The sequence below is a fragment of the Melanaphis sacchari genome, unplaced genomic scaffold, assembly GCF_002803265.2.
Source record: "Melanaphis sacchari strain LSU unplaced genomic scaffold, SCAv2.0 Contig48_pilon_pilon, whole genome shotgun sequence".
Classification (NCBI taxonomy): Eukaryota; Metazoa; Arthropoda; class Insecta; order Hemiptera; family Aphididae; genus Melanaphis; species Melanaphis sacchari.
In genome coordinates, this window is record NW_020271327.1 from 2,151,453 (window position 1) to 2,175,843 (window position 24,391).

The following is a 24,391-nucleotide window of genomic DNA, read 5'->3' on the forward strand; positions in this document are numbered from 1 at the left end:
TTTTAGGATTAGGCTTTTTTAATTTTAAAATATTTAATTTAATGTATCTATATTATGTGTATATTTTTTAGTGTTGATAAAAATTTTTGAAATTTGGTAAAAAAAACCTTGAAAATTTAACACAAAATTGAAAAATATTGAAAATGCAGGGTCACGATTTTTCACACAGGCGTTTTGAAATCAATGTCGGATAAAATTAAAAACACAATTACAATATAATACAAAAATGGTCAAAATAAAGTTGCAGGTGCGTACGATACATAAGTATGATTATTTTAACAGCGACACCTGAAATCGGTATACCATATGTTCGTTTGTCATCGCAGTCGACTCGATTGTTTATACTGTAATATACAGCCATATATGGTAATTAATGACTTATGGTTTCTAACCACGCGGGCAGTTTAACCATTGCGCGTCTTCCGAGATTATCAAGTGTATCTTGCAGTCAGCACACGTGTGGCTAAGACTGGGGCTATACACGGCGTACTCCGCCGCGTTTCGAACGTAGCGTGTTCCGCAACGTTTTTCGACGTATTCAAGATTCGTTGTCTTTTGTCGAAGTAGCTATACACGACGGATGTTATATGCCGCGTTTTCATCCGCGGCGGAAAACGCCGGTCGGCTTGCGTTTTGGCGTACGAACGCCGGATTTAATAAAAACGAAAACTGCTAATTGTACGTTGTTTTCAATTAAGATGAACTATACTGGTGACGAAAAACGTCTCATTTATACCATAATTTTATGATAACAATTATTATATCCGATATTTAATAAAAAGACATTCAATATTTTATCTATTTACTTTAATTACCTACTCAATAAATAAATTTGTACTATTCGAATGCAGTAATGCAATTATGTTTGTATTATCGATGAAATAATCCAGGGGGGTTAATAATTTTTTTTTTAGATATTGTGCAGATATACGCGGCGGAATACGCCGTGTATAGCAGCCCCGGTCTATGAGTCGTATGACCGATCAGAAATCGGAACCCGAAGTCAGACGTGTTCACACCACGCTCGCAAAACGTCGCCACAACGACGGTCCGTCGTTAAACACAGACGAGTGTCACGCGCGCGTGCCGTGGCGATGCAGCAGCTGCTGCTAATACGAGTAGATACACAATATGATATTATATGGTGCGTGTAGAGTCGACTAGCTGTGTGATCGACGAAAAGTATAACGCCGAAGAGTGGAAATCTCGTCCTTGGACGAATGTGAAAAAAAAAAATTTAAACAAATGACATTATAGCCCGACATCACGCGCGTTTCCAAACACACAATAATAATATTATAATGGAGTGCGACCATCTGCTCGCTCATGACGTATGGCGGTTACATTTCGCGCGTAGGCGCCTGTTCCGCGCGCGCGAGAGCGGTGCCATTACCATTAGCTGGTATCGTATCGTATCGTTATTATTATTATCATCGTCATTATTTTTTTATTATTTTTCGTTATTATAACAGCGTATACCTACATCATTATCGTCGAATCCAACACACTCGCACTCGCGTGTGCGCGCCTGATGCAACGGGCTCTGTACGCGCAGACGGACCCCGTCGACCGGTTTGTGAGTAGGAGGTCGCTCAGGACGAGCCACACGAGCCGCGGCGCCGTACAGTTTCACGCGCGCTGCACCGGCTGTACATCGGCGGCGGCGATCACGGCGACAACGACTCTTCGCGGACCACCAGGCTCCAGGACCCAAGACCCCGTCATCACGACTACCGCGAAATGAGGGCAACGGCGATTTTCGTCGCTCTTGCTGCCGGCGCGTTACTGGTGTTCAACGCCCGCGCCGACGCCGCTTCCGTCGACAACGGTACGTATGTGTGATTACACCCGGAATGCCCGTGACATCATAGTGATGAGACCGCAAGGGTTTATTTCGTTATACGTGAGAATCGGGGTACGACGCGGGATCTCACGGCTCGCCCTCCACCCACTCCCCTACCCCGAATGATGCTAAAAAAATAACAATCAATCTAGGTAAAATTATTATCTCAAAACATATGAGATAGCCACGATTTTAAATACGATACTGTGCTACAGGCGTATTAAATTTTTAACGTGCGCTATGACGCGTTTTACATTGAATTCCAACAGCGGCGAAGGGTGGACTGTGCAGTCTTAGCAGGGCCCAAAAACCCTACTGTAGGCCATTTCTGATTCTTTACCGGTGTTTATACTAATTTTTTACCATATTAATTTTATGTAGATAATACATGTTTTTAGTACAGGTATAACGGCCGTACTGAAAGTCTATATTTATAGTATTCGTACAGTATACTAAGGTCTTAGAAATTTTCAAAGGGCGTAATGTTTTGAACATTTAAATATAATATCCAACTCTCCCATTTCAAAAAAGAAAACTCTCAAAATTTTGTTATTATAAGTATCTATTCTGATAAATTTAATTATCTATACTCGAAAATATTAACCCCATCTAAAAATAAATTCTCAACACAACCCTGTACCTACTGCTGCAGGTACATATTTTACACATTTAACAATAAGCTATAAAAGTAAGCGACTTCTTTTAAATTTTAAGTACCTAGTCATTTAACTCGCGTGTGTAAATACATTTTATTTAAGACTTTTAGTAAATTTTAATTGTTATGATTAAAAATAACAAATCAACTATGAGATTAAGCAATCATGTTTTATTATATAGGTACATGTTTTATAATGTATATTTCGGATTAAACAATAATTAAAAATGAAAATATTATAAATTTATACAAATTAATAAACTATTTCGAAATGTAAACAATTAAATTTAGGGTGTATTGAGGATGATTGTAAGTTTATTCATAACTTTGTAAATCAATAAATTCTTATAAAATGTTGTAAATTCAGTCTATCTATTTATATTCGTTGGACCTATCTTTAATGTATGAATGATACTAAATAATTATACATATACTGAATGATTCTTGTATTGAACACTCATTATTTAAAAATCTACTAACGTTTTTGAAAATATTGTTTTACATCACTTATAGATGAAATAAAAAAAAATATATATATTATCCTTATAATTTGTTTTAATTTTTATTTTGAATGACAACATACATTTTTAATTTCATATTTTGAAGCAGAATATTTGTTGAAGTAGTAGACCAACATTTTGAGTGTATTTCCACACTACTCCACTTTGCGCACCAAAACTTTTAAGACTTATAATTCAAAAACTAATAATTTTCTGAATTCCCACTTTTAAGCATCAAAATACTTCAAAAAATATTTTGCTTCTGAAAATAAGATTTACAATGTATGATTTTATTCAAAAAAGTTAAAAAGTTAAAAAATTATCATGAAAAAAATAGTATTATTTAAAAAAAAAATAATAATATTTTATTTTGACTAAAACTTATGTAAAAAAATATTTTTAAAAACATTTATAGATCTTGAAATAATGATTGTTGTTTGATAAATGAATTAGCCTGTATATTAATATTATTAATATCTATTATAGTTATACCAGAGTACATATATTTATGATTTATTTTAATTAGATTGTATATATTACATTATACGTATATACTGTATATACGTATGCATGTAAAACACAAACAGACAAATTTAATAATATATAACTAATATTTTTTATCCTGAAGTACCTAAGATATGATTAATATGACAACGATGACAAGCAGATCTAAACTTCTAATTATAGATATGAATACTCGTATAATAAATTATTATGCAAACACGAATGTATCTATGTGTAATAAAAAAACAACTTTCGACGAATATAAAATCAAAGATTGGTATGTAATTTAAATTTGATTTATATAGTTTTATAATATTCATAGATATGCTAAAAAATGAATATTGTTTATTCGAAAAATATTCCTACTTTTTACTATTGCGTTTTGTGAATTTGGTATGGTAATTATTTATCTTTTAAAATATAACTTAATAATTGCACATAAAAAATAGAATTTTACGCTCTAATAAAATTGAACAGTGATTAATATTTTTTTAGTAAATCGAAATTCCTACAATAAAACTATAACTAAGAAATATTTTTATTTATAGGATAGGTATTCTAAAACAATTAGTTTATATATTTTTTTTATATTTATTTAATTTGATCATTCTGAAAAAGTGAAAAATTTTTAATTTTATTTGGATCGGAATTGATTTTATTTCAATATAAATACTTATTTTATTATTTTATTTAAAGCTATAGATAATTTAAATATAACCATTTGTTATTTATTAAAAAATAATAACATTCTCAAAAGAAAATTGTTAAGCAACTTAAATAAGTATTAAGTATTTTTTTATAAAATATAATAAAAATAAAAATATCAAAACAATCCTTCGACATAAAAAAATAATTAAAAAATCTTGTTTATTATATAATATATTACGATTTGTAGGTGCCTACTTTTTAAATTCAAATGTGGTCTTTATATGTATTACTGAATATGGAAGATAATAAAATTGTTTACAATTCGTAAAGATATTAATAGCTTAATCTTAAATGGCATTAAAGGTGTAAAAACAAGTTTTATTTTGACGTCTATCCAAACTATAAAATACCGACATTGTATTTACATTTATTACAAAATTTAGTTAAAACTTGAGTTTCTAAATTCTTTTTTGAGAAAATGATGAATCATAGTGTAACTTGTATTTATAATTTATGAAAATAAAATAAATATTTAACAATGTGATCACTGAGCTAAATAATTTTTGATAAATTTTTCTTTACAAATCGTATTTTATATTGTAATAAATAGTTTTTAAACAATTAATAAAATATATAAATTAATTAAATCATTATCTAGCTGAGTAATCAAAATTCGCATAGGTATTACTTAATACTAACTACTAATAACATTAAAAATCGATTTATTAAATTTTTGAGAAAATTTAATTTACATTCAAATTGTTGGTAATACGATAAAAATATTAAAAATAACAACACTTATTAAAAAATGGTAGGTAGTAAAGGAGTTACATTTTGTTGTAATATATGTAATATTATATAGGATAGGAATAAATTCTAGATATGGAACAAAAAAATTACATATTCTTATTTTAATTGTATCTAAGCCATTTTCACTTTAAAAAGACATTAATATGTTATCATGAGCCATTTAAACGAACTCATTATTGTACTAATTTAACGTAAAATAACTTTTATATGTGGGTCACCTAACCGTAATATACTTACTCGTACTTTGATGGATGTTTACTTGGACGCGTGATTTATTTTTGGTACACATGACTAAAATTTATGAATGTCGTGATAGCCGGTAGAACCACAGCTTTAACTAGAACTTTTGGCAAATCTATCGTTTACACAATAACCACACTGATCGTTATAAATGAAAATAATTTACGTTTAAGTTATTAACTGACGCGTTTGATGACTGATTGAATACACCAACACATACCATGTGTGCAGAACGCGTGTGGGACAAGCTAATGCGTAAAGAAATACACATTTACACTTATACTAAACAAATTATTTTATTTCAATGAATATTTTTGTTCGCAATACAATTTACTTTTCATTATTTGTTGACACAATGTATTTTAAATTTTTCCCTAACGGTTATATTACGCCGACAAATCAAAATTGAAGGTCTTGTCAAACACATACAATACATGCGTAATAAAATGACGATTTGAGGAACAAAAATGCTAGTATAACTAATGTATAATATCTTTATAATTTGTGTTCTACAGAAGCCACGAAAGCCGTCGAAGATGCGGTATCTAGCGATAGGTTTACAATAGTGGTCAAAGACGAAGGATCGCCAAACGGACGGAAGCGCCGCAAACCCGAAACCGTTGCCACCATTGAATTTCCCGGTTACTATCAGTTCGTGCTAAAGATCGATAGGTCCGAAGGACAAGGTATGTATAAAAGAGGTGTATTACGATATTTGATATTGTATATAAAACAAAAAACAAAAAAAATCAGACGTAATAAATCTTTATCCTAAAACCACTACCGTCGTTGATCGTATAATACTTGGTGCGTAGGTTGTGTATGAGTATATACTATAAACAGTATAAACCGTGTGTAGGCTTGTCGTACTGAATCCGTTGCTCGATGATCTGAAAAATATTTTATATATATATATATATATTATTATCTCTATGTAAATCAATAGCATCGTATTTGCAGAATACCTTACATAAAATTACCGCAATTTTTTTTCAACAGTTTTTAAATTACTATTAGGTAGCGGCATGTATATCGAACGTGATATTATTATGTTCCTCTAGTATTTTGTGTTGAACCGATATGATGTGCTCTGTACCGACTGGACACTTGTATTGAGTTACTCGAGTTTCATGCACGCGTATTTTATTATCATATATAATATAATGCAACAATTGTATACAGATGAATAAACAGCCGTCTATAATGTAAATAAAAATATAGCTTTGTGTATATAAAAATTTAAAAAATTTCATAAACTTCTATATTTTCTAGTGAAATAAATTATGTAATAGTAGCATGTTTCAACGGTTTTGATTACACTTATTAAGATTTTGTTTTTTTTTTATTTTTATAAGTATCTTATTTTACATATTTTCGTTTTTTTTTTTTAATTTCTTATCTTTATTAGGTACCTACTTTTAAATCAAATATTAATCTCGCAGTTGTCGAAAATTTCGACTGTTTTGATTTAATTTGTTGTTTGTTTAATAGCTATAAAATGCAAGACAAAAAAATAGAATGCTATGAATTAAATTCTCTTAAAAAACATCAATTGTCTTGTTAAATTTTATTTTATGGACTGATTAACCGTTAGTTTCAAAAATGTGTCCTGGCTTATTTAGTATTTATACATATATTTTTTTTTATGAGGACTGCATTTCTTTAGTGACTCATTTTATAATAAATGATTCTTACCATAATAGGAACTGCTATATTATTTATATGAATAGCCAATGGGTAATTTTAATTATATAGCATTTATTTTTATTGAAGTTGCCCTGGAAGTAATTTCACCTATATATTATGTAACTTAATATGTTTATATGTTATAATAAAATTCGAAGTCATTACATAAAGTATATAGAATACCTACATATATTTAAAACACTTTCAAAACAAAGTTTTTCTTATCGTGGTTTTTACAATTATTAGATGAATTATTGTTTTATTTTTACTGAAGAATACAACACTATCAAGTTCTCAAGCTTATGGTTAAAGTATTACACATTTAAACGTCTAAAATTCTTCTATGATCCAAAATAATATTATATAAAAATTTATTTTCTTTAATACTTTACTATTTTAAATTTATCTGAGTAATAAACTTTGAAATTTGTATTAAAGAATTTAATATTTGTAGATTATTGGTACAAATGCGAATGACATATTCTTATAGAATATTCTCTTACTTTTTTGATATAATATATATTATAGATATGGTATATTATACCATCAGAAAAAAAAAAACTAAGGAAAAGGATAAAAAAGAAACAGTGATCTCGGCAAATTCTTCTGAAGATCCAGTTAGACATACGTCCTTAAATGGATAAACCACCGGACAATCCCACGACATCTCGCGCATTATACTAGCCTATTAAAGTTCTTGACGAACAAGAGACAGAAAAAAATCTCCAAGTACGTGAGTGAAGTGAGGAAAAAATACCAATACACATGGTTTCCGGAGAAGCCCATTGTCTAGACCGTAAATAAACACGGATTGTAGTGAAATTTGAATAACATATAAAGTATTATATCGTACTGACAGCATATAATTATGAAATACATACAAATTGAATGTTAGTAAAATATTTAATGTATTCAATAATATACTAGTGGGACGATAACTGTTCTATTTATTTATATATTTTTTGATTTCAAAATTGTTTATATTAAATTCAGTTTATTAGGTAGTTAAAGAAATATTTTAACTATAATAATATGATGTATTCATGATTTATATTATTATAAAGATAATAATAAAATTATATTGTAGGATCGAAAATTAAAACCATATGTCTTAAGTGAGTTTTAAAAATTAATAATTTTTATTGACTTTCTAAAAAAAATAATTTAAGTCGATGACATTTTTAGTTTCAAAATTTATACTAGACCTATAGACTCACGATATTTTTAAAATACCCATAAGCGATTTTTTTTTTTCAATTAAATTATACTATACACATTTTTATAGTAATCGTATCAACCAAGAGTAATGGCGATACACAAACTGAGTACTATAATGTGAAATCTTTGAGTAACAATATGTCATCAAAGACCCTTATATTGGCCGTGGATCAGAGAAAACCAGGAGCTACAATGACTTTGTACGTCAACTGCGAGCACTTCGGTACACTGCAGACAACTAAGACTCTACGAGAAGTGTATTTCGACATGAAGGATCCTCATTTACAGATGGTAAGTATTTATCAAACTTATATTAAAAATAAAATAAAAACATGTACAGTTTAAAAATTAAAATTAATTAATAAGCTTAATTCGTATACACTAAAAAAATGATTTTTTTATTCATAAAACATTTAAATAGTCATATTATTTTGAACTGGAGATTAAAAATAATCTAAAAATAACATAAAAATCAAAATAATGTACAGTGAATAAACATTTAAATACTTAACCACACGTTTAACACCTAAATACTTATGGAAATAAAAATAGAATCAAACTGTATTTTATTTAACCGATTTTAATCCAAGTATATGATATTTTAAGTCGGATAAAGTAAAACATAAAATTAAGTATAATTTTCGTGCTTTTTATTTCTATTGACAGAAAAAAAATGTATATTTTATAACTATTTTTTCGTTGTAGGTAATTGCATTTTAACCACATGGATACAATATATCATTTAAATGTTGGCTTAATTAAGCATCAAATATAACTTAATACTCGTAATTACAATATTACATAAAGAGTATAAGAATTTGATTTATAAGATACATAAAATTTAAAATTTCAATCTAAAATTTAACATGCTATTATTTACACATTACATATTATACGATATAGATTTCAAACCAGACATTATATAGTTCATTGCCATAAATAGATAGTACAAACGAACTAACATATGGTAATTCGTTGAATGTTGATGACCATATATTGTGACTATTTTCCTTTATTAATATAATGATCATATTGTTTCCTGCAGTTATACAATAATTTATATCCTCTACATCTTTTGTGACATAAGGATAGGTTCATTGGTACACATTAAAATAAACATATAATAATTTACAATTCATAGGTACGAATTTAAATATATTAGTGCCTTATTACTACATACATCTGTATACTAGTTAAGTTATATAATGCATACAGTATCTAAGGTTTATTTAATGATCTAAAAGATAAACAAAAAAGTTATATTAAATTCTTAGTGGTTTTTGATATGTTTATTTTGTGTCTGACGTTACATTTAATAACATTAAAAATGCTTCATTATTCAACTTTGAAAGTAGTTTTTGTAGGAAATTGAATCTAGATGTCATCTAGTTAATATTTATCATTAACAAAAAATAATTTTTGCATAAAATTACCTACAAGTATTTATATTTCCACTTTTTAAACAAAAAACTTTTTTTTAAATACCGAAACACTTTTTATGTTATTTATAAGTATTTTAAATTTTTGAATTTTTTTACTTATTCAAAAACAAAAAGCTTAACATTTTAAATTCAGATTTCTTATAAATCTTATAATTTATAGGAATTTAAAAATATATATTAAAAACACTTACACACAAGTATTTTTTATAAATTACTATAATAGCAATATAAACTGTAAAAATATCCTTAGAATTATAGACTGAAAGTCTGTCTTTACTAAAAATCGTTTTTCGTTTACCATGGTATATTATTTAATTGTAATTTAACACATTCGTTATAGTGACCTACTCAATGTAAGATACATTCTTCGCTCATAATATACAGATAGCAGAGTACCTTTTAGATTTTTTTTTAAGTTTAACTTTAAAAAAACTTGTTACACTAATACATAGTAGAAGTGAAAGTAGTGTATAAGCGAATATTCTTATATTTAATACGAACATGACAATAATTGGTATTTGAAAAACGATTCTGAGTGGATCTTAGTTCATCCGAAATTCCATCTATCTTTATATTTTATAATTTACTTTAGAGATCTTGCTATACATATTAGTTGTATTTATAAATAAATAATAAATATACAGTGATATAGATCACTCGTAATTTATTTAAAATAAAAGGTTTCATATATTTTATTTAAATGTGCAAATATTCAAACGAAATGTAGTAAAACAAATTTAGATTATTCAAAGAGGTCTTGCGTCACATTAATTCTACCGCCAATGGTTGTAAATTGTAACTTTTAGTTGATTTTATTTTAATAATTATTAGTTCTATTTTAAGTTTATTTTAATAAATGTCTATTTTATAATCTTGTAGACGCATGAAAAAAGATTCGAAATTCAAGTATTCCCAGAAACAGATTGGAAAACTACTTTAACAGCTCAAAAATGTCCAACTATTGAAGACAATTCAGACGTAGAGCAAATGCCTGCGATACAACCACAACCACTTCCAGTTACCGAAATAGGAATTCGAATGCCAAGTATTGGAAGAGGTAATTTTCAAAATATATAATAATATGAAATACATATTATAATACTATTTTTGTATTTCATCACATATATTTATGAATTTCAGGCGATATTCCGATCAATCATGACTGTGATGGTGAGTAAATAAAGAAACATATTTTAACACCATTAAACATAGTTTATAGAATGTATAGTGATAGTACACAGTATACGACATTAAATAAAACCAATTGTGTCTTTAGATCTGTTTTTCGTAAAAACTATTCAAGAACTGATGCAGATGGTCAAAAAGCTAAGAGAAGACGTTGAAGCCCAAGTGAGTGGAATTAAACAAAAACCTGAGAGCTTAAACTAAAACAACTTAGTCATTAATTTAACTGAAAATTTTTATAGCGACTCGAGATCTATAGACTCCGTCAATTGCTTGAGCAGTGTGATGACTTCTGCAGGCCAGGTATGAGGAAAACGTAGGATCACAGTGATCCAGGGCTGGACTTCGACTCTAGTTATTTGATTTATATAATTTAATAATTAGTAGCACACATACTTAAAAAACGACTTTTATTTTTTTATATATATACTACTTATACTAACGTCTCATTAATATACGTAAAAATCAGATTTAGTAACCGTTTGTAACCTATTGCACCGTTGTTCTTTTACGCAAATAAATTTTTTTTTATTTTATTTTTTTACAAAGTATTCTTTTATTTTTTGATCAAATACCACCCAAGTCCAGCCTTGGTCAGCGTACTGTATCTATACAATTGTGGAGTAGTATGTATTTTTTAATGTATATTTTTTGTCCAAGGCTGGTCTTTGGGAATATAGATACCTATGAAATATGAATACTCTATATTATTATTAGTGTGATTAATTATTTTACTATAGCTTATATTGTTTTTAATATAAATAACAAGAGAAAAACTTATTGAGGACTAGTTCAAAATTATGCATCGAACAATGTTAACATAAAATAATTATCTATTTATAAAATTACGACGAAAATTTGTTTTTAAAACTTTGAAAATAATTAATAACCAAGTTAAAAATAAATATCAAAAACAATATTCTTTAATTAAATATATGAACAATTTGTTTTTTTTTTAGTAAATATTTAGAAAATTTTCTACTGCAAGGTTAGATTAATTATTATTTATAACTCTTACTTAAAACCCTTCATCTTTTCCTAATGAAAGTATATTTCTAATATTTCTAATACAACTTAGAAACCCATGAATAAATAACAAATTAAGATTCATACATCATTAAGTTCAAATATTTTATTAAAAATAATAAAAATAATATTTTATCTAAAAAATACACAATAATATAAAATATTTTAATTACATTGTCGTCATTTTTTTTTTATTAAAATGTCATATTTCTAATAAAATCAAATTTAGGCTTTTTCAGTAAACATGTTTCCTGATTACTAGGCAGGTACATCATGACTTCAAGCACAAGTGCACAACTGTATAGATTATACTCTTTTCATACTATTAGTTAAAACCATGGATGTAAAAATTGAAACACATATCAATAACTAAATATTCAATGCATGAAACATGAAATCTACTTACTGAATTATAAATATTTCAAACAAGAACTATTGGTTACTCATTTAGAAAAATAGCATGTAGGATTTAAAATATACTAAACATCTAAAATAACGATGACGATGTTTTAATAGTAAAACACTCGATGTTACGCTTTTTTTCATAAAACCCCTATAAATTTTAATTCACCTGGCGGTATTCACGATGACCATATAGTATAATTTATTGTCACCGTAGTGCCTATACAGTAGACTTGCGCCGTTTCCGGCGTAGATATTCCGATATATTTATCTTGATAAGCATGAAAAAAAAACGAGTAAAAATCACATAATACCTAGACTATATTTAAATAATCGGTATTGGACAGGTGGTGGCAACACGCCGACTCTGCCGCCGAAACCTAGTTGCAATAGCAACCCGCCGGTGTGTTATCCCGGAGCGGAGTGCCGTGACACGCCCGACGGACCGCGGTGTGGCCGGTGTCCGCAAGGACTGGTGGGTGACGGAAAGATGTGCAAACCAGGCCGGACGTGCGCAGTGAAACCATGTGCTCCAGGTATTTATAAATTATGCGCTTCGCACTAGTATAATACAATAATATACATAATTATAGACTGTTTACTTATAAAACGTCCTATTGGTTGACTAAAATCTCTAAAGCGGTAAGATTATGAACTGATTCTTCTCTGGCAAAGCCCCTTCTCAAAATGAATACTGGTCTTATATTTTTATTATTTTTATTTTTATTTTTTTTTTTTACTGTAAAATGAATAAAACAATTATTTTTGTTCATATAACTTTTTTTTTCTTAAATATTTTATATTACAATATACAAAATACATCTCCAATAACGATTTACGGCGTAGATTTACATTAGATAATTATCATAGACCATTAAGATAGTAGATACTTGAGCGACTTAGCCCACGTCAAAAATATTCAAAAAACCTCCCGCAAAAAATAAATATTTTATATATATTATTCAATGTATTAAGTATTTACTTCACACTAATTGCTAAGATCTTTAAACATAATAAAATATACTTTTTAGATTAAGTTAATAATTTTATTTTATTATTTTCTTTGGAGTATTAACAATATTTTGCGATTTTCATTCAATAAATGAATACCTATCATGAATATCTTCATAATTTTATGATAAACACTATAGAAAGATTGACATCTTCATACACGGTAATTTTATTATAAAATTATATCAATAAATTAAAATATTAGTATAAAATAAAGTAACTGATTTATATTTTTTAATTTATTGGGTCTATCTAAAATCAATATTCATTTGAAAATGATTATAACTTAAACCACCAATAGGTATATTTAATCCAGAATTTTTAAAAGTAAAATAAGTAGTCATTATAAAAGTTGATTAATAAAGTAGAAAAGTAGATAAGTATTTTGCTGTACAGACATACAGTAGATATCGAGTTTACCACGTCATTGTACAAGTTATGAAAATATATACGTTAAAACTTGTATTCAATGATAAATCATTACATTTTATGAAAAATTATACAGAAAACAGCCTTTTGCTTTTGTATATACTTAACTAATAATATATTATGATATATTTATATTGATATTAAATCTATTTTACTGTTAGTAAGTTATACGAATAAACAATGTAGATTGAATTAACTTTTAGTGTGAACATTGCATTTAAAATTTTATTGTCTATAAAAAATTTAATAATATATCTTAAAAGTTTCAATTACTTATCTAAGAACGATATTTTTAAATTAAATGTATTTTATAAACTAAAAAAAATAATAAACATCATTATTCTTCGTTTAAATATTTTATTTCACTCAGATTTGTATTTAAAATACTTATTTGTTATAATAAGAATTCAAACTTTTTAATTAAGCAACATTTTCTTTTTTTCGATATTTTTAGAAAAAATATCAAAATATTTTTAAATTTTTTTCATTTTATAAAATTATATTATAAATATTTTGTGAAAATATTAAGTTTGATACTTGAAGTATCTACGGTTATTCATTTTTGAAATACTCAAAAAAAAAAAAACGATTTCCTTGTAAACTAGTATGGGGTATACATTTTTATTTTTCTTTAATTTTAAAAATACTAAGATATTTAACTCTGACCTTTTAAAAATACTAAATATATCCAATTTTTTAGGTAACCATCCTCAAAACTAAGAATCATTGGATTTTATAATTTTTATACATTTGCGCTGGTTATGGGAAGTCTTCCAAAATCCTATTCTGTGTTCTATTGTTTGAATAAATATAAAAGAGGCGTAAACAGCGTTAAAATCCCTTGAAAGTTCCCCTATTTTTATCAGATCTATAGTCAGTATTAACTAATGCTTTATATACGTCAATGATATATGATTATATAGTTATATGACATAAGTTATACATGTAACTGAACGAACTATTACAGGTGTCAGGTGTCAAGACACTGTGGAAGGTTTCCGGTGCGGTCCCTGCCCGGAAGGGTTCATCGGCGACGGTCAGAGGTGCCGTCCACGTGGATGTGACTTGGCCCCTTGTTCTCCAGGTACGTACAACATACTCTATAGCTCATCAATATGTGTATAAAATTTTTCAAATATATTATATCACCCTGGTACCGAGAAATAATAGTTTAAAATGTATAAAATATTTTATATAAGAAAAGTTACAGAAATTGACGAATTCGTAATTTGTTACATAATTGATTTTTTTGATTTTAGTAATGTATAATTTACCTATTTTAACGTATACTGCGCATAATATTATGCCATATTTATACTAACTATTTTTAGTTCTTACTCTATACTTTTTATTCTTTGAAAGCCACCACCATCCTATTATATAAAATTATAAGCACTACCTACAATAATATTTATATTTCCGTATTAAGTTCCTTTTTGATATTCCTGAATGCCTTATAAACAATATGATAGGTATTAATATATAATTTAAGTACTTCGTGTCTATAGTCTATATGTTATACGTATACTCATACCATGGGCGCCCATTGGGGGGGGCAAGACAGGGCACTTGCCCCCCCCCTGGAAAAAATATTACCACAATATTACCTTATTACCGAGGCAAATTATTTGTTGAAATCAACTTTTAAGATATGAAATAAATATAAAAATATACTCATTGTTATCGTATATTAACATCATAGATAGGTCGTATTCTGTAGTCTGTATAACCTATACGTAAAATAATTTATCGCAGATAATTTGTGGTAAATCTATAAAGATCACAATATAGGTACTACAAATATTTTAACCTAACGCAAACAAGGATACTTTCATTCAGGATGTCATTAATATGTTTGGAATAAAACGAAGAAATTTACAGTTCTTATTTACTGATACCGAATAATATACTTAATTATAATATTTAATTTCTATTTTTTTATATACTTATTAAAATTATTATTTATTTATTTATTTATTCATATGACAATTATTATATATTTATTTATTTATTCGTATGGCAATTATTATATTAATACACTATATATATATATACAAATAAAAATATAACATGCATGTATAGTGTATACATTTATATGTGAAAAATAACATTAAATCTTTACTATCTTACTTTCGAAAATTTTTTTATTTTGACCCCCCCTAAAATATTACCTATGGGCGCCCATGACTCATACTAATAGCTTATATGTTATAAATATTTGCATTATATGTGTCTACCTTCCAATACTTGGTTTTATTATATCATTGTATACATTATAACAACTGCACATTTTAATACACTATAGATATCGATAAAAAAAATTGTAAATATACCTCGACTCGACTATCTGATTATATTAAAATATAAAACTATCTACTGACAGTCGATAGAATAGATTATAAAATCGTAATAAGGAACTGACGAATAATCATTTGGGTAAGAAATGTATTTTAACGTAAACTTAATTATATAATTGTTACTTAAGATGTCTCATCGAAATTGTTAACATTATGATTTATGAATGACAAAACTTGGTTAGAAAATGTTTGTGAATATTTTTAAATTGATTACCTATTGAAATTATCAATTTAATCATGCAACTTATAACTCTGAGGTAACCTTTTTTGTAAATATAATAATAATAGCTTTATATTTAACTTGATTTTTACAATGTATTCATGGTTAGGTACGAAGAGTACAGTATTATTATCTGATTTTTGTAGGTGTACAATGCCTACCGTGTGAAGAGCCGCCCTTCTTTAAGTGCGGCAGTTGTCCAGTAGGGTTTACTGGAAACGGAACGAACTGCGTTGACCTGGATGAAGTGAGTTATATCATTGATAAAACGTTAAATCAATGTTTTTACGTAGGTACAAGTACCTATCTGAGGTGGTTGGCGGACTTAGGAATAGGGTAGAGGGCTCATTGTAGAATAAATTATTTCCTACGGATTCCTTATGAATACTACTTACCAGTGGCGTTTCCTGACTTTCGGCGTTAGGCGTTAATGTGTGAGGAAAACAATTAGGAAAACTCCCCTTACGGAAAATAAATTCGTATCAACTATTAACAATCAACATATTATTAAAATTATTTATTTTAAATACTTTTAAATTTTTAAAAATACATCCAAATCCAACATCTATAAAATTAAATATAATATAAAACTGAAAATGTACAAATTAATATAATAATGAATATATTATGTTTTCGACGATCGGCGTTGCAGTCTTGCAGTACGAGTGTACGACGTAAACAGGATAACGTGCAGCCGCGACGATCCCCACTAACGGTCCAAACACAGTGTATAGGCTAGCGCTAGACTAGTGAGTAGTGGCTAGTCGTTAATTTCATTTTCAACGACTTGGTCTAGTATTAACATGGCACCGAAGTTATCCGAAAATATCACGACAAATTACGAATATGAGATATTAGATACCACAAGTCGTTGTTCGAAACATTAACGTCCTACACGGCTACACCCTACGGCCTACACAAACACAACATAATACAATATTATTCCGTAATCGGCGTAATCTTATTGGACGCCGTTGCGCGTCGTAGCTGCAGACGGCGCGGGCGAATGGTCGAGTTTAGAGCTTAAAATAGACAATAGTAACAATAGTTTATTATTTGATATTATTATTTTTACATGACAATTATTTTAAGATTTTGTAAATAAAATTATATAACCATGTAATATACTAATATGAATTACAAATTACAATATTACACACATGTATGACATCAATGTTTAGGGCGTTAACACACAACTTGCACACCCAGAGAAAACGCCACTGCTACTTACTACTTACTGCAGACATTGGTTAAAATTTTACCACTTGTATAAGTATATATAAGGGATTTAGCAACCACCAAGTCTACAAATTCCTACGTTATCGTAAATTTTATATTGTTATAATGATGTAAACTTGTCTGATTCGAATCGTTTCGATTATTATAGTGTGATCTGGACGAACCTTGTGATCCCCGGGTACAGTGCACAAACCTTCGACCGGGTTACAAATGCGGTCAATGTCCACCTGGTTACACGACTGTGGGCCCGTCCCAGGGTATTGGCGCTGAAGGCACAAGGAGGACGGACGAGGGTCGTCACCGGTGCGTGGACATTGATGAATGCGCCGATGGTCGAAACGGCGGCTGTGCGCTTAACTCGCAGTGCATAAACACTGAGGTGAGATCATCGACGTTATTACGTACACGTTTCTTATCATCGACGAAAACTAGTTTATTATTTCTATTTGTGACAAGACTAATTTTATGTTACGTTTTACATACAATTAAAAAGGTAGATATAAATAATTTAAATTTTCGAATAAATTTACCTAATATACTGCAGTGGCGTATTTAAAATTTTGTTATGGAGACCGAGGGATTGTAAATTAGCAAACAAATAATTTCCCCAAGGAAATGAGGTTGCACACTTAGTGTCACCATCATCACTATTTCTTAGACTATTGAGATTGATACTATCAGTGAGTACTAAGTAGGTACACAAACATAATTATAAAACTAATTTATTTAAACAAAAAAATAGTGACGAAAAGAACTGTGTAAAATAAATGTAAAAATTGTATATAAGATGTTAGTTGTATAAAGTATTTATAATCTACTTACCTACTATACTATATGCACACATAAATTGACTTTATCACTAAACCAGATGATTTATAAATTTAAACAAAAATCACAATAACTGTTTGTAAGTCTTGAACAGTTACACAAGTATTTTAGTTTATGTTATCTGTTATCCGTATTCTGCTGTGTTAATAGAATTAATTAAAACTTCGAACGAAAATATAATATTTGTTTAAACTTATAACTTTACAGCATAGAAATACTAAACGAGTCACTAAATATTTAATACTACCTATAATATAATAAGGTTTATTATTTACTACGCACTAGTGGGCTATTACCTTTAAATAGCAACCAAACGCTTATTAGAAGCATGGTTATAATTAGATGGTTATAAACAACAATGACGATTGACGATATTTCACAAAATGAAATGTTTTAAATTAAATCAAGCACTAGCAATGTATGGGCTACGAGCATTGATTAAAATATTTTCAAATGCTTACCTAATATATCGACATTAAGTATTAAAATAAACTATAACATTTCCGATAATTTATTCTATATTTCTATAATATTATTTTATACCACTAGAAATATATAAAACAATATATGAACCAATATCAGTAAAAATAAAGACCTATCATCTTCCCTATAAATACGTCACTGTAATATAAATACTGTAAAAATGTCTACTAAATATACCAAAATTAAATCAATTTTTTTTTCAATTAAAAACTAACTAATAATACTTAAATAAGGAGTCATTTTTGATTATTTTCACTCAGAACTTAAGTTATATTGTGAAATTTCTGACCCACTTATGATTTAAGACACATACTAACTAAATTTTGATGAGTCGAGTTTTACAATAAGATAGGTACCTACTATCTATAACTACTATGATAAATTTATCTTATATTATTATATTATACTGTAGTCTATGTATTATAAAATGTATAATTATTATTATTTTCGCACTATGAAAGCTTGTATAACATATATAATAATAATAAAGGTACCAATACTAAATTTCATAATACATGATAAAAAAATTCCATATGTACCTATATTTCCAGATTTATCTCTTGTTTGATTATGACCTTGTATGTTATGTTAATAATCAATAATGAATACATTTTTTGTGAATTGTGTTTATTTATAATTTTCGTATAGTGTATAGCAACTCGACAAATTCCGTTCTTATTTAATATTTTCTCACTAATTAGGGTTCTTATCGTTGTGGTGGCTGTCGGTCGGGGTACATCGGAAATCAATCATTGGGATGCTTATCAGTCGAAAATCTAAAGAAAACCCCATGGATGTGTCCGGATGGTACGACGTGTCATCAAAATGGAGAATGTGTTAGATCGACTACTGGAAAATTTTCTTGCGAAGTAAGTATCATTTTGTATCAATGCTATATTATTGTAGAATAGTTATCTGCTTGCTAATGTATATGCAGAGGCATCATTTCAGATTTTTTTGGGTGTACGAGGTTTCAAGCAAGCCATTTTGAAATTTCAAGAAGCCATATAAAATTCGATATACGTATATGTACACTATCATCACTATCCTGTTTTAAATTATTTCCATACATCGCATGTACCGAATTATTGCATCAATATAAATAGAAAAAATCAATTTAAAAACTAAAATATAATAAATAATTAACAATCATAATAATAGACAATTTACCAATATTGATAAATGTCAAAATAAAAATACCATTTAAGAAGATTTAATGTTGAACATTATCTCAGCAGGGTGCAGACTAATTAGTAGGTACTATATTAAAAGTAAAGAGTGCAACCGCACACTCTGATTTCACAAATTATGACCCTGTAGTGTACATGTATGTGTATTACATTTTAATTTTAATTAAAATAAATTAAATTTCTATTCAATTCAAAAATAGAATAGGTATGCAATTCATGACGTGTATACTGTATAAGTATAGTAAATCGCTCACAGACTAGTAAATACTTCATAGTATAATGCTGTACTTATCGTCATTTAATATTTTTAGTGTATTGTGGGCTGGGCTGGAAACGGCAAAATATGCGGACCCGATTTGGATTTGGACAGATGGCCGGACATTGATTTAGCGTGCAATGACACGCGGTGTAAAAAGGTTTGTGCAGTATAATAATTGTCCAATAAATAAAACCAATGAAAACTTATTGATCGCGTTTTGTTTATTTCGGGGCACAGGACAATTGCGTAAGGGTACCCAATTCGGGACAAGAAGACGCGGACCATGACGGCATAGGCGACGTTTGCGACGATGACGCCGACAACGATGGCGTGCCAAACACACCGGTAAGATAATGGTAGTCGTATTATATTTGGCAGCAGAGAAAAAAATTATGGCTATATTAAATTTGGTTAGCATTAAAAAGAAAGGAGGTAGCCACAATAGAAGTCAATTAATAATATAAATATATGCTTGTCGTGAAATCTTAATGATTTGTAATGATGCTACAATGCATCATTAAACACACAAGTAGTACTATATAAATGCGTCAATAACATACGAAAAAATGAATTGAATTCCTTTTCCATTTATTAAAGTATCCACATTCAATATTCATTAATATATGTTTTTATATAAAACAGATCCTTATATTTTATTTATACTTAATATTTAATGTTATTCAAAAAAGTATTAAAATGTTATTTCTAAATGAATATAAGTAGGTAGGTAATGGTATAGTAATTTTAAAAAATATTACTCTAGTTATCACTTAATGAATACCTATAAAATTGAAATATCATTTTTCAATTGTATATGAAAATACTATTTCTATGAAAAAATCTACAATTTAACGAATAGTTTTAAAAAAAATTTTAATTTAATAAATGACAATCTTGAGTTAAAAGTAAAGATTTTTAGGAAGTGGAGCCAAGATTATAAAATATGTTGTTTAAATTTTGACTTAGTCCGACTTTATGTTATCACTCATGTACACAGTGTACGGACACATGCAGATTTCTTAAACCAACAGCAGGTTCAATACTTAAACCGCTTCACAATTTGGAAAATAGTGTCGCTCGAGGTGGACAAATTTTTAATTGTCTTACATCACCACGTTCCATATTCCTAGAAATGTTGCAGATTTGCTTTTATAATATAAACCATAAGCGCAGTCATTTTAATCATTGTCTACCGCACAAAAAGAACACCATAAAAGTACCTATAAAACATTTTTTTAGGTTGAAATAATAACAAAAGTCTCTCGATTTTCCGATGTAGACAATGTCCATTAGTTATTAAGTGGCAGAGTAAATTTACTGATTTATCGGTTGTTGCACAGGATAACTGTCCCCTGGTGTCCAATCCGGACCAAATGGATTCCGATCAAGACGGCGCAGACAAAAAAGGTGATGCTTGCGACAACTGTCCGACCATTCCAAATCTGGATCAGCACGACACAGATAACGACGGAATAGGAGACGCTTGCGATGCGGACATTGACAACGACGGTATGTAGTATTAATTGATACGCGTTAGTTAAATAAATTTGAAAAATATCAATTAATACCAACATCGATATTTTTTAAGAGTTAATACAATTATAAATTATTACATTTTTTGACAAACATTTTAGGCATACTGAATCATGAAGACAACTGCCCAAAAAAGGCGAATCCCGACCAGAGGGACACGGACGGCGATGGTCTCGGTGATGTTTGTGACAATTGCCCAAGTATGCACAATCCGACGCAAACAGATTCCGACAAAGACCTGATAGGCGATGCTTGCGACAGTGACATCGACAGAGACAGGTACGACATAAATAAAATAATTGTAATAATACCAATACATAATAACATAGAGTGATCCAATAGATTTGTCATACATAAGACTAGATATTCATTTTCTCAGTCAAATTTTGTGACTGAAATATTATTTGTCACAAAAATATCTTATAGTTTAAGAATCTTCAACCCATGGTTCCGAGGTTTGTGACCTGCGAATACATTTTTGGGATGAAATATATTTTAAATTTTGATCGTGATAATAAATGTATTGATTTTACAAATTTTTTTTTGCATCACCTTTCGGAGCAACAGTGAAATGCACTTCAACTTTTAACTTCAATATATTTTAGTATAGCTAAGTAAATCTAGTTTATGATTTGAGAGGTCGAAGATAAAAATTACCAATACTTTTAAGAAAATAAAAATAATCGAAAATAAGAGTTCTGTTGTACAAAAGGAATTGACTGTACCTACCGTTCTTGAGTATTTGAATAAATCTTTATAATGGATATAATAAATTATTATATACGAAAATGATTCCAAGCGGAGACGATTTATCGATATACAATCAATATACTGCCATAAATTATTAGAGTAATCTATTTAATTATTACAATAATACGATATAAATTATAAATAGGAAATAACATAAAATTAATTTAAATGTTTTAAAATCGACATTTGTTTATAAAATATAATAATATACATTAAATACATTAATATACACGAGTTACAAATCCCCAAAAATATTTTTGAATTAACTTAAAATGTCTATGAAAAAATCAAATTTATATATTTTTTAGATTTTCTAATTCTCGTATATTAACTACTAATGAAGACCTTGTATTAAATGATTATGATTCGAATTTAGACAGTTAATAATAAAAGACACATTTGAAGTAAAATATTAATAATAAACAATTCTACACCACAGGGATGGCATTCAGGACAGCGTGGACAACTGTCCCAAAGTAGCAAATTCCAATCAGTTAGATACGGATGGTGACGGGAAGGGTGACGAATGCGATCCAGATATTGACGGCGATGGCATCGGCAACACGCAGGATAATTGTATGCTTGTGTACAATCCAGACCAGGCCGACTTCGACGGTCAGTAAACGGTAACCATTATTATCCTGCAAACGTTCCATCATTAAAATCAAATAACCTCGCGGTTTGCGTTAATCGCATTCTCCCCGTGTACAGGCAATGGCATCGGGGACATATGTCAGGACGACAATGATTACGATAAGGTGCCAAATCATTTGGATAACTGCCCAAATAACTCCAAGATATTCACCACGGACTTTAGGACATACCAGACGGTGGTGCTGGACCCGGAAGGTGATTCGCAAATTGATCCTAATTGGGTGGTGTACAACAAAGGAGCCGAATTCGTACAAACCATGAACAGCGATCCCGGTTTGGCTGTAGGTCAGTATCCGTGTACACTTCTGGTTCTGTGCTATAGAATTATCTGTAGTAACATTATTTTATACTTACAAAATAATATAATATTTGACATAAATGGAGATTCGACCAATGTGGTATTGTTGTACACAGTCAAAGGACTACTATGAATAATGTGTACTATATCTATAGGTTACGACTCGTTCGGCGGCGTCGACTTTGAAGGTACATTCTTCGTGGATACCGACATCGATGACGACTACGTAGGTTTTGTGTTCAGTTACCAGGACAATCATAAGTTCTACACAGTGATGTGGAAAAAAGGCACTCAAACATACTGGCAGGCGACACCGTTCAGAGCGGTAGCTGAACCTGGAATACAGATCAAAGCCGTACACTCGGAAACCGGACCTGGACAAATGTTGAGAAACGCTCTGTGGAATACAGAGAGCACAGACAAACAGGCGAGAATACAAAAATACAATTTATAGAGAACGTATAAAAAAAACTCACTATGTTGTTTTATTTTTTGACTTTCAAAACAGGTGAAACTACTGTGGAAAGATCCGCGAAACATTGGTTGGAAAGGAAAAACCGCCTACAGATGGATATTGTTGCATCGTCCAAAGATTGGTCTTATTAGATTGAGAATATTCGAGGGACAAAATATGGTAACGGATTCGGGAAATGTGTTTGATTACACTTTCAAAGGCGGTAGGTTAGGAGTGTTTTGTTTCTCTCAAGAAATGATCATATGGTCAGATTTGGTTTATCGCTGCAATGGTAAGCGACGCACTAAAACATTTTCAATAAACCAGCTATCATATTCATTATACCATTATTTCAGATAACATACCAGAGGCTATTTATCGCGAATTACCACCCAAATTACAACAAGAAGTACAATTGGACACGAGACGGGTTTCCAACTAACAAATGTGTACTAATATTGTTAAAATTATGATAAAAAAAAGCTTCCTTTCAATCTAATATAGATAAAATAAGTATGCATTTTTAA

At 29.1% G+C, this 24,391-nt stretch overlaps 1 protein-coding gene across 1 annotated transcript; it reads left to right on the forward strand.

The window, feature by feature from the left end:
• Window positions 1–102: 102 nt before the first annotated feature.
• Window positions 103–24,391, forward strand: LOC112598404 (cartilage oligomeric matrix protein-like). Its single transcript, XM_025344841.1, has 23 exons — window positions 103–247; window positions 915–1,402; window positions 1,473–1,828; window positions 5,716–5,886; window positions 8,172–8,395; window positions 10,426–10,603; window positions 10,687–10,716; window positions 10,823–10,896; window positions 10,974–11,034; window positions 12,507–12,695; window positions 14,567–14,683; window positions 16,323–16,423; window positions 17,564–17,794; window positions 19,428–19,595; window positions 20,228–20,332; window positions 20,413–20,520; window positions 21,516–21,684; window positions 21,810–21,987; window positions 22,898–23,073; window positions 23,170–23,397; window positions 23,566–23,837; window positions 23,919–24,156; window positions 24,221–24,391. Exons 3-23 carry the CDS (start codon window positions 1,741–1,743, stop codon window positions 24,304–24,306), a joined length of 3,192 nt encoding a protein of 1,063 aa, XP_025200626.1. The 5' UTR covers window positions 103–247; window positions 915–1,402; window positions 1,473–1,740; the 3' UTR covers window positions 24,307–24,391.

What these genes read in the sequence shown, in the direction of transcription:
- LOC112598404 (XM_025344841.1), top strand. Translation starts at nt 1,741, where the DNA reads ATGAGGGCAACGGCGATTTTCGTCGCTCTTGCTGCCGGCGCGTTACTG. An exon ending in ACTGCGTTGACCTGGATGAA is followed by an intron (nt 16,424 to 17,563) that starts GTGAGTTATATC and finishes CGATTATTATAG; the next exon opens with TGTGATCTGGACGAACCTTG. An exon ending in ATGACACGCGGTGTAAAAAG is followed by an intron (nt 20,333 to 20,412) that starts GTTTGTGCAGTA and finishes TTCGGGGCACAG; the next exon opens with GACAATTGCGTAAGGGTACC.